The following is a 12,191-nucleotide window of genomic DNA, read 5'->3' as shown; positions in this document are numbered from 1 at the left end:
GAAGACCTGTGTCCACCTATGACAAGCATTTTAGATCTTTGTTTGTCGTGAATTTGGCTGGGCATCGCACATATGAACACAGACAGACAGACAGACATCGAGCTCGATAGCTGCAGTCGCTTAAGTGCGGCCAGTATCCAGTATCCGGGAGATAGTAGGTTCGAACCCCACTGTCGGCAGCCCTGAAAATGGTTTTCCGTGGTTTCCCATTTTCACACCAGACAAATGCTGGAGCTGTACCTTAATTAAGGCCACGGCCGCTTCTTTCCCACTCCTAGACCTTCCCTGTCCCATCGTCGCCATAAGACCTATCTGTGTCGGTGCGACGTAAAGCAACTAGCAACAAAAAAGACAGACAGACAGACAGACAGACAGACAGACAGACAGACAGACATTTCCTTTTATAATTATAGATTTTATTCTTCCGTCGAAATATAAGATTTTCATATAACAGTATTTTCTTGTACTCAAATACTGCACTCCTAGGCACAAATTATTTGAATACCACGGGGTTCTGAGCTTATGAGTTTTTATATACATCCGATTTCCATTAAATTTATTATTCAGTTGAACGAATTATCACGATTTATTAATGTGTCTGGACGTAAAACAACCGGACGTATAAGTTCACATGATTTCCGCTAGTTTCTTTATTATCATAAACTTCAATTGTTGCTTTATCTTCGATTCGGAATCCATTGGAAAGTTATAATATATGTGATTGCCTTTCAAGGCAATGCCTTATTCTACCGTAATCTATATTTTTTATCAGTTTATGAAGAAATCAAGCATGGCGAATTGGATCCACTGATTGTTTTAAATTCATAATCATTTTTCATCATCATTCGTTTACCCCCTGTAGGTGTGGGACGCAGGCGAATAATACACCCACGGTATCTCCTGCCTGTCGCAAGGGGCGACTAAAGCGTCGACCAAGGCATGGTGAAATTAGAACTGTGAGACTACCTACTTGTTATTAGGACCATTACGTGAGGAACACCTTGATCTAAGTAATCTAGGAGTAGTACCCTAATGTGAGGAACACCATGGATATAAGTAACCTAGGAGTAGTACCCTAATGTGAGGAACACCATGGATATAAGTAACCTAGGAGTAGTACCCTAATGTGAGGAACACCATGGATATAAGTAACCTAGGAGTAGTACCCTAATGTGAGGAACACCATGGATATAAGTAACCTAGGAGTAGTACCCTAATGTGAGGAACACCGTGGATATAAGTAACCTAGGAGTAGTACCCTAATGTGAGGAACACCGTAGATATAAGTAACCTAGGAGTAGTACCCTAATGTGAGGAACACCATGGATATAAGTAACCTAGGAGTAGTACACACCCTAATGTGAGGAACACCATGGATATAAGTAACCTAGGAGTAGTACACACCCTAATGTGAGGAACACCATGGATATAAGTAACCTAGGAGTAGTACACACCCTAATGTGAGGAACACCATGGATATAAGTAACCTAGGAGTAGCACACGCCCTAATGTGAGGAACACCACGGGTCTGGGCGTTGCCTGTGTTTGGTACCATCGTGTGTATCCCACCGTGGCGAGGGGGAGGAGGAGGGGGAGGCACTACGCTGCGCGGACTAATATCCACGCGAGAAAAGGTGCCGTACGTTGGTTGCGACGTGTGGGTTCACCTGTATACAGAATGGGACCGCCTTACCTATGAGTAGTACCACAACAGGTCTACGTTGCCTCTGATTAGTAGCACCATGTTAGGATCACCACGCGTTTGGCTGTTGCCCGTGATTAGTATTGCTATAGGAGGAACACAATTTTGCTGCCTTACCAGTGATTAGTATTATTATGAGGAGCCGGTGACATGGGAGCTTGCATTCGGAAGATGGTGGATTGGAACTCCACTGTGCGCAGCCCTCAACATCAGTTCTTTCCAATATTCACAGCAGGCAAATGCTGGAGGTGTACCTTTATTTAAGGCCACGGCCGCTTCCTTCGCATTCAGAGCTCTTTCCTGTTCCATCGTCGCCATATGACCATTGGAATAATTGATTGATAAGTGAAACATTCTGGAAGTTGTGTCGTTAATATTGCTTGAGTTTTGTTACTTCTTCTTAAATTTTCATCAAAGAAACAAAGTTAACATTGTTGGTAAGCAGCACACAATAATATCACTCCATCGGCCGTAAAACAAAAACAGTTACTGTATATTTCCAAGTGTCCCATACCTAATCGCAAACAAAAATAAGGACGCAGCATTATGTAACAGTTAGTGATCAAGCTAGCTCAATATCGGTAAACCAATTCAACAAAGAATAGTTAGCCAATATATGTATCTGTCCTTTGTGTTCTCTGTGTGCAGTGTTTCACCATAGCCACTCTACGAAAAACCAGGTATTTTAGTTTCATCCTAGGAAACCATTTCCTTAGCTTATTGAAAATAGAGGGATTGCATTTTAATGCTATAAAATCAATCACTGAGCTTATTGAATGTAATCTAACGAATAAACGCATTCAAATATACTTATCATAAACTTGCACCAATTGGACTGACGAGGTAGGTCTTCAGAAGGGCAAGAGATACCGTAAGTGCTTCGGTTGTGCTTCATATGTTTAATACATATAGGGCCAATTTCAGGATAAGTTTAGTTCTTTTCGGACTGCTCTTTTCCTTTAAAACCCTCTGATTGTGTCCTAAACTGGTGAAATATTTTGTAAAATTTGTACCTAGTTGAGTTCGGCATTTACGTCATTTGTTACATTTTCGTATTGAATCCTCCTTTTATCATTCCTTTTCCTTTGGTACTCATCGATTAAATTAGGGCACATAATACCACTTGTCTCTTAGTTTCTTGTTTTCTGAGACACTGCTCATTCTAATGGCCCACCTAGCGGACTAGGGGTATCGTGGCTGCCTCGGTCACGAGATGACCATGCCTCACCTCGTGGATGAGAAACTGTTGCTTGGTAGGCCAAAGCCAATCAGAGCTGTAGCAGCATAATGAAATGCCGGGAAAATCGAAGGACAAGTTCGTCTCGCCAGATGCAGGTCTTTGGATTTGACTCCCGTGATGAGGATGAAATGAAGATGTAGATGACACATACACCCAGCCCCCGTGCCAGCGAAATTAACCAATTATGGTCAAAATTCCCCACCCTGTCGGGAATCGAACCCGGGCCCGGTGATCTAAGGCCAGCACGCTAGCTGTAGCACCATAATGGATAACTGATACCATCACCACCAGCGTGGCGTATTGTTCTATTGTTCAGTGCTTGCTGATGTTCATAGCTTGTGGAATGTGAAAGTTATTCGTTATCGATCAGAGTAATATTTTCCTTCCATATGGGCAGGAATCGACTCGTTTGCTGAATGATCAGGGTACTGGCCTTCGGTTCGGAGGGTCCTGGGTTCGATTCCAGGCCGGATCGGGGATTTTAATCTTCATTGGTTAATTCCAATAGCCCGGGGACTCTATGTGTGTGTGTGTCGTCCTTAAAAATAAAATAGAAGAAAAACAAAGAGAGAATTAGGAAAATAAGAAAAATATAACAGTAAAAAATATTTATATAAAAAAATCTGGTTTGGCATATGTGGGGTTACGCCTTCAAATTTCTTCCTTTTTTTTTTTTTTTTGCATTGAAGGAAGGTGTTGACGTTTACGCCAATTTACGAGAATATGCGTTAAATTGTTAACTATTTGATTCACACACAACCTCATTTGTAAATTCGGGAGGTTTAAGCCAATTGGTCTGTGCACCATCGATATCAGTAATGCAGGAAAGTGGGGAACATAAGATCAACCCCGAATTAGTAAAGCCTTAAGAATAATACAGAACATTGGAATGTAATTTAGTACAATCTAAAATAATATAGACAGAATCCCGTGATGCTTCTTGGGTGGTTAAGACGATTGTTGCCAAGCCAGGCGCTGGTGGTGGTGGTGATTATTGTTTTAAGAGAACGTACAACTAGGCAACCATCCTCTATATAACACTAATCAGAGAGAAAAACATGGAAGGGATACGACACTTCGAAAACTGAAGGTACCGGTATCGGCCAAAGAAAGTCAAGGGTCACGAAAGGCGTGTAAATGAAAGACTCCCTGGTCCTCGGAAACCTAACAGCGTCGGGGTCGGAAAAGAACAAGAGTTACCAAGGGAGGTCAGATAGGATGCATGAAAGTGAGGAGACTGTCACAAGTAAGTGGAAGCAATGCCAGGACTCAGCTAAGGGCCCCGTGGTCGTCAGCACACGCTCCAAAGTTCAGAGCCCTTGGGACCCCACTTAGTCGCCTCTTACGACAGGCAGGGGATACCCTGGATGTATTCTACCGCCCGCACCCACAGGCTGGTCCAGCGAGGTAGCCTATGGTGTGGCTAGCATGACAACACTCTCAGATTATCGACTGGTTTTCCTGACCAGGTCTTCTGCCTCTCATATCGGTCATCTAGTCAGTTGGTCTCAGAAGCTGAGTGAACCCCGTCAGTCAGGAATTGATATTCCTGAACTGACCGAGAATCAAACTCTGGGCCACGAGTAAGAGGCAAGTACGTTATCGGAATCAAGGGCCGATAATCTGAACTAAACATGTAATATAATATGTGTTCCATGAAGATACAACCTCAACATAATGTAATTTTCTACACATGATTTCTTATAAATATTTGATTCGTTCAATAATAATAATAATAATAATAATAATAATAATAATAATAATAATAATAATAATAATTTCTTTATATAGAACGTGTATGTTCTGATGAAATGTACGTAAGGTTCGGTAATGGCGATGCATGGTCCTGTTAGATCATAAAGAATGCTCTATGTTTCAGGTCAAGTGGACTTGTGGACTCAAGGCGCCCAAGGTTGTCGTTGTTCGTTTGACGCTTCACGTGAGGATTGCGCCTGTTGTGTGCGTGACGGCGGCTGTCCGTGTGGGCGGAGTGCTCCCAACCGCTGCAGTCAGTGTGGACTGGAACAACACTGCGGCAACAGTGAGTGTACCACATGCTTATCATTCAAATATGACTGCTCTCAGTTTTTAACATTTTAAGTTTAATGGAGCTGTTTAATAATTATTATTATTTCACCGAATGTCGACAAATGTTCTAGAAGTTCATACCACTTAAAACAACAGCCACTGCCGTCATCACCACCAAAAGTCGAAAGGGAATCAGATTCCATTTTTTGTGTTGGGATGGTATACATCCATGGTACCTCCGCATCTTCATATGTCCCTTTCGACCTTAATAAACATAATATGTCCAAAACTCATGTCTTAGGGATATACACTGAGTGACGAAAATTCACTGGAAGGGGTGTCCCATTAGAAAATTTGCCGTGTATGGCCCCTGAGCATGAAGATGGCAGGAAACTACTTGTTATTAACATCACATTCAGTGTCTTCCCATAACTTTTGGACACTGAGTGTATTTTCAATAGGAACGCTGCAAGAATGTTGTAAGTAGATTAAGCCTTAAACCATGTTCTTGATCTGAACGATCAAAACAGTATAATAAATTAACATTATGGGAGCTTTCGGCTTCTCCTTGGTCTTCTGATACAAGTACACCGAGTTTCGTTGAAGTAGTGATATTTGGATAGTTTTGGTGATGACGATTATCAATGTTTACAGGTGTTCAACGTTAACCTAATTGACTCCTTTAACCGCAGGATATATTCTATAATATCGAGAGTGGAAATAGAAACAGAGGAATATTAATAAACTTAGGATATTTTATGACTAACAAACGTGGGAGTAAGACAGAAGAGATATGATTAGTCAGCAAAGAGAGAACTTAGAGAGGCCGATGACCTGGATGTTAGCCCCTATAAACAACAACCATCATCACAATCTCCATAATCATACAGTTTAGAAGATTTCCACCAAGTAACAGAAAAAACTGAACCGTTACATTTCGATCATCCTTGTAAATTACCATATATTAAGGAACCTGCGTGGAGTCAGCATTGTCCTGAGTAGGTAACCTACGGACTCGTTATATCTTACAACATTCAGAAAACATAACGGCCACGAACCTAGTACGCAGGCGTGGCGCGTCCCTGATGGCGGATAGGGGAGACCTAACCGGCTTGCCGGCGGACTTGAGCGAGATAAAATAGCTCTCGCGTACCAGACACACAACCCACCGTGGGTGGGGGACGCAGTCGAAGAATACACCCACGTTATCGCCTACCAAGGGTTGATCGAATGAAAACCATGAAACTACTTGTAATTAGTACCATCACGCAAGGTACACCATGGGTCACCTTTACTTGCGTGTGGTACCACTATGTTAGGTACACAGTTCGTTTGTAATTAGTAGCAACAGAGGGTGAATCAGTATGGGGTTTTACAATACCTGTGATTAGTACCACTATATACGGAACACCGCGGGCTTACTTTGCTTGTAATTAGTACCATTATGTGAGGAACACCACGCATAGTACGAGTCCCTGTGGTTAGTACACCTGTATGAAGAACACCATGGGTTTGAGTTGGATATGAGTGGTGCTGTAATGTTAGAAACACCATAGGTTTGCGTTGCCTGTGCGTATTATATTACCTATAAGTAGTACCGTAATGTGTGGAATACCGTAAGCCTACGTTACTCATCCCGCCTGTTGCCATTACTTGATGGATGCAGTATTTTTGTATCCGTCTCTTGGCACAGGCCAGAGCAAAGTGTAGCTTCCACCGAAGTCCCAGTCTCATCCATGGCTGTGACAATATGGAAGCTGCTGGGGTATGGGTGGTGCTGAGTAATGACATTCAGAGCACGACTAGTGCATCTGAGTGTTATGAAAGGTGTTGCTCATGGGATCAGTCGTGCTGCAGTGACACCTTCTGGTCCAGTGAGGAAAGCAATGGCAAACTACCTCACTCCTTATCTTGCCTAGTATGCCTCATTTAGGCTCTGCCATTGGTTTTTGCGGTTTCCCTATAACTGCATAGCCTTTGGTGGTGCTATTTGAGGATCCAACCAGCCTCTGGGCTGATGACCTAACAGACACGTTACTCATGATTAGTAGCACTACGTGAAAAATACCCTGGTTCTCACCTTCGTAGCGATAAGCAGCATTATCTCGGGCTGTTGACCCGGATTTTGAACCCATTATACAAGAAGAATAACGATAATAGTGAAATGTAATAATTCATTCAAGTAAGTTGCTGAGTAATAAACTAAATTGTAATTGAAATAAGAATAGGAAATCCTGGAAGTGTATATCTGTATCAAGGTGAAATATGAGAAAGTCGCCTTCATTATTCCGACACAACGCCTACAACACGTCCTGGACTCTTTTATCAGCCTGGAGACTGCGGTCTGCTAATGGCTCCATAACTCTGGACTGAGATCAGATAACGGAGAGGTAAGAAAAGTCCATTACTGTCATCACAATTTGCGTTGGAGTAAGAGAGGTAAGTATATTCTGGCTCTCACCCAGACCGGTCGTTCTAGCCAACACCAGACCTCTCTTTAAATGGGAGGTGCATAATACCGGCGTGACAATGTGTCCTCGATGATAATGGTTTCGGCAGAATGGTCTAAGGGATGAAGATTAATGAAAACATAGGAACCCACAGGGCTCTCAACTTCGGAGCGTGAAATTAAGATTGGTCTTAAATTCCTTCCTATACACCCACGGTATCCCCTGCCTGTCATAAGAGGCGACTAAAAGGGGCGACCAATTTTGAACCATGAGATTATCTGTGACTGTAATAACGCGAGGAACACCGTGAGTCCACTTTCCTTCCGATTAATATCACTATGTGAGGAATGCCATGGATTTGCACGTAGATCACCTTGGGTTTTCAGTACCCGTGTAGGTATATTATCCGCCGTTATGACTGAGGCTCCCTCTGTCCAGTTTGTGTTGGAACATCCCAAGCAGGTAAAAAGAGGCCATAATCGCTAGCCTGTTTCAGTATCTGGTTGTGGACATCATGGGTCTGCGTTTCGAGGTACACCACTTGTCTGGGCGTTGCCTGTGATTAGAACCACTATAAAAGCTATGCTGTGGGTTTGCGTTGTCTCTGATTGATATCCACTTGTACATGCTTCACTTGAACGTACTCGCAGTTTGAAGACAAATTTATATTTATACTCTTAAAATCTCGGTACCTCTCGCTTTTGATCAAATTCGTTATTTATTGACGTCAATCTTACCTTAAAATTGTTCGTAATTCACGTAGCTCATCAGTATGAAAGAGTGTGTTCATGTCACAGTTTTAATGAAAACCATTTCCTGTGCTTTCTTGCCTAAATTGTCATTGGCTAGTATCACCTGGACACGATTGCCCACGTCATCGGCAACTTTCACGCTGATTGGCACCGATGATGTAACCTTGCCTATCCTTTGATAGGCTATTCTTTGTAATTTGTACTTTAAAATTTTCTAAATTTTGTGGCTGAAGGCTCTAAGTGCTGTTATTTGGTTTTTAAAAAGTTTTGCTGAACTTTTTCTCCCTGGAGGAATGCTATAAATCTCATCTCTTCAAGAGCTTGTAATCTAGTCAAATACTTTTTGTGAATTTTCGTCATTTAATTTTTTGTAATCTTCAGTTAGCTGTAATGTTTTCTTTGTATCAGTACGTTTTCAGCTTAAATTATTGGTTTTACATTGGTCAGCTTACAATGTAGTTTATTTATTACTTTCAGTTTGTTCAGAAATTTCTAGTTGATATATAACATTTCATGTGCAGTACCCGTGGCTGTTAAGCTAAACTTAACTTCATTTAACAATTGTAATCTGAATAATCATTTCTATATTCTTGACAATGTAAACCTACAACCTGTTTTCAAGTCAATGATCGGGACAGGGATGGAATGAATGAAGCCCCCATCTTGCAGCGATGATAGAAATTGTGCCGGCTGCCGAAGCCTATCGCACTCCTCCGGGGCAATGATTAATGACTGACACATGAAAAGGAATGATAGTGGAGAGTGATGCTGGAATGAAAGATGACAGGGAAAACCGGAGTACCCGGAGAAAAACCTGTCCTGCAACCGCTTTTTCCAGCAACATTCTCACACGGAGTGACCGGGATTTGAACCACGGAACCCAACGGTGAGAGACTGACGCGCTGCCGTCTGAGCCACAGAGGCTACTTATTTTTATATTCTTAATACTGTTTAAATACCGGTAAATTTTATAACTGTTATTCCTTATAACTCGCTTTTCTGTTCTCTCTTTATCCCCGTAACATTTATGATCCTTTCCGAAGTTTTCACCACCCACTATGTGAGGAACACCATACGATTGCGTTGCCTATGAGTGGCGCCATTATGTGAGAAACACAGTAGGTCTGCGTTACGTGTGCGACGTACATTATCTGTCAGTAGATAACACCTTGAGTATACGTTATTTGTGACTAGTTCTACTTTACTAGCGATAAATACCATTATGAGGAGCGTTGACCTTTATTTTTGATCTCTTTACACAAGAAGCATCATCGATTCAGGATTGTGCTTTGGGGGCAGCCCCTTGGTCAGAATATACCTTGTTTTATGTTAGTTTCTGGGAACGCGGGGCATTGTGGGTCGGATACACTGATTGTTTTAAGTTCGTAGTTATCGATCATCGTCGTCTTTTTGAATTCTAGTCAGTGGATTGATTTTGGAATTACTCGTATTTTATCTTTCAGTATTGTGAGTTCATATGCATCCATTCATTCTTCATCATCACGTGTTGAATTTTTGTCACTGTATAATCATTAGATTTCGTAACATTGGGGACCGATGAGCCATTAAACAACAAGCATCATCATCACGAGATAAAGGAACACTCTGGGGCTCTCAACTTCGGACCGTGAACTTTGGCTGAGTCTGAAATTCCTTACAGTTATCCGTTAATTCACTTCCATATTTCTTGTCCAACCTCACTTTTCAGTCTTTATTCCCATCCAGTCGCGTCGTTATGAAGTTTGCCACGTCTAGGGAGTGGCTCTTCTCTACCATTCTTCGAAGGATTGGACCTCTTGAATTTTACACTCATGTTCATAAAAACCAGAACACCTTCAAAGACTAAAGGTAGAAAATTCAAATTCACAGAATATGTACGTTAGTATGTTGTGAAGAAGTGGTTAGCACTTGAATCATGTCCTCCCTCACGTTCACGGTCCACATCGATTCCTCGGCACACCCCCACCGACTGGTAAAACGTGCCTGCGGTTCTCGTTGTCGCTGTAAACCGAAGGTAATGAATCAGTGTGACTTGAGCAGACGTGCAGGATGCCTCGCAGGTGTATGCGAGAACCGTACCGTCAAATGAGCGAGTTTGAAAGAGGGCGCATTATTGGCATGAGAGAACGTGATGCATCCATCCGGGAAATTGCTGCTCGTGTGGGACGAAGTGTGTCGGCAGTACAAAGCAGTGTTTGTACAGAATGGTTCACAGAAGGTCGTACAACAAGGCGGAATGCGTCTGTTCGCACCACCCAGATCACACCCCCATCCCCACTCCCACCTCCACCCCCGACAAGACCAACACCTCATCCGAATGGTATTGCGCGACAGATCTGCGTCCTCCTCGGATCTGGCGCAACAGTGGAACAGTGTAACACATCGTACACTATCAGGAGTGACAGTCCGTGGCCGTTTATTACGGACCCAGAATGGGCGCGTCGTCCAATTTTCCGCCTATCTTCGACTAATGTGCATCAACATGCTAGACTGCAATTGTGTTCGGAACGACGTCACTGGGGACAGGAATAGCAGCAGATAGTGTTTTCGAACGAATCCAGGTTGTGTTTGTTTGAAAATTAGGGCCACATTTTGGTTCGCCGCAGACAAGGGGAGAGCCATCACATTAACTGCATTCGCATAAGACATACAGCGCCTAATCAAGGCCTTATGATGTGGGGTGCTATTGGCTACAAACACAAATCACAGTTGGTGCTTATTCAGGGCACTGTGAACAGTCTGGCCTACGTGAACGATATCCTGCGACCCGTAGCCATACCCTTTCTGCACGACACCCCAGACGCCATACTTCAGCAGGATAATGCGCGACCACATGTTTCTGCACAAGCACGTGCCTGCTTGTAGTCACAGTATGTCAGACTGTTGCACTGGCCCGCCTGATCACCGGACTTGTCGCCAATCGGATATGTGTCGGATATGGTGAAAAGACGGGTGTGGCGCTGTGACCCAATGCCAACCACCAAAGATGAACTGTGGAACTGTGGAACTGTGAACTGTGTGGTGAATGAAGCATGGATGGCTATACCCCAGGACGCCATTCGCGCCTTGTACGCGTCTATGCCATCACGCATGGAGCAAGTTACCAGTACCCATGGATAACCCAGAGCCTATTAGGCAACAGGACACATGCTGAACCTAGCGACTGAAATGCTAATCGTTTCTCCAGAACATACTAATGAACATGTCTTGTGAATATAAACTTCCTATGTCTAGTATTTCAAGGTGTTCTGTTTTTTATGAATGCGATTGTATTACCCTGTGAGTAGTACTACAAAGCCTGAAACACCATGAGTCTACGTTATGTGTGATTAGTACCGCTACATGATAAATAGGGGCTGCCTGGCTGAGGTGGTAAAGGCGTGCTCGTTTCGCCCGGAAGGACGTGGGTTCGAATCCCCGTCAAGAAGTTGTAAACTTTAAGAAACGAGAATTCCGGAGGTGCACATTTCCCTGAGGTTCACTCAGCCTACACCAAAAATGAGTACCAGGTTAATTCCTTGGGGCAAAGGCGGCCGGGCGTAGAGCTAACCACTCCACCACATCAAGTGCCGAGGTTATTGATAGTGGAAGCCTTCACCCTTCACCCCTCCAAGGACCTTCATGACCTTGTTTTGCTTTGTTTTACATAAGAAATACAAAGGTTCTACTTTACGAGCGATAAGTACCATTATGAGGTGCCATTGACCTAGATGTCGGACCCCTTTAGACAAAAAGTATCATTGATTCAGGACTGTGTTTGGAAGCAGCCCCTTGGTCAGTATATACCTTGTTTTATGTTTGTTTATGGGAAGGTGGCGAATTGCGGGTCGGATCCAATGAGTGTTTTAAGCTCATAATCATTGTGCATAGCCGCCTTTTTGAATTCTAGTCAATGAATTAATTTTGGGATTATTTTAACTTTCAATTATGTGAGTTGTGTCCTCTGATTATTCTAAATTCATATTCAGCCATTCATTATCACGTTTTGAATGTTCGTCAGTGGATGTGGTTTGGACTTT

General features: G+C 42.9%; 1 protein-coding gene across 1 annotated transcript in view; it reads left to right on the top strand.

Annotated features, from left to right (window-relative positions):
- LOC136872119 (uncharacterized) overlaps window positions 1-12,191 on the top strand; it is a 665,288-nt gene that overhangs the window by 345,890 nt on the left and 307,207 nt on the right. The window contains exon 2 of the mRNA XM_068227340.1: window positions 4,822-4,983. Coding sequence (XP_068083441.1) covers window positions 4,822-4,983 — 162 coding nt within the window. The remainder of the gene's footprint in view (window positions 1-4,821; window positions 4,984-12,191) is intronic.

The sequence above is a fragment of the Anabrus simplex genome, chromosome 4, assembly GCF_040414725.1.
Source record: "Anabrus simplex isolate iqAnaSimp1 chromosome 4, ASM4041472v1, whole genome shotgun sequence".
NCBI classification, from domain to species: Eukaryota; Metazoa; Arthropoda; class Insecta; order Orthoptera; family Tettigoniidae; genus Anabrus; species Anabrus simplex.
The sequence above is the reverse complement of the archived record's forward strand: the minus strand, read 5'-3'. Positions and strand labels throughout refer to the sequence as shown.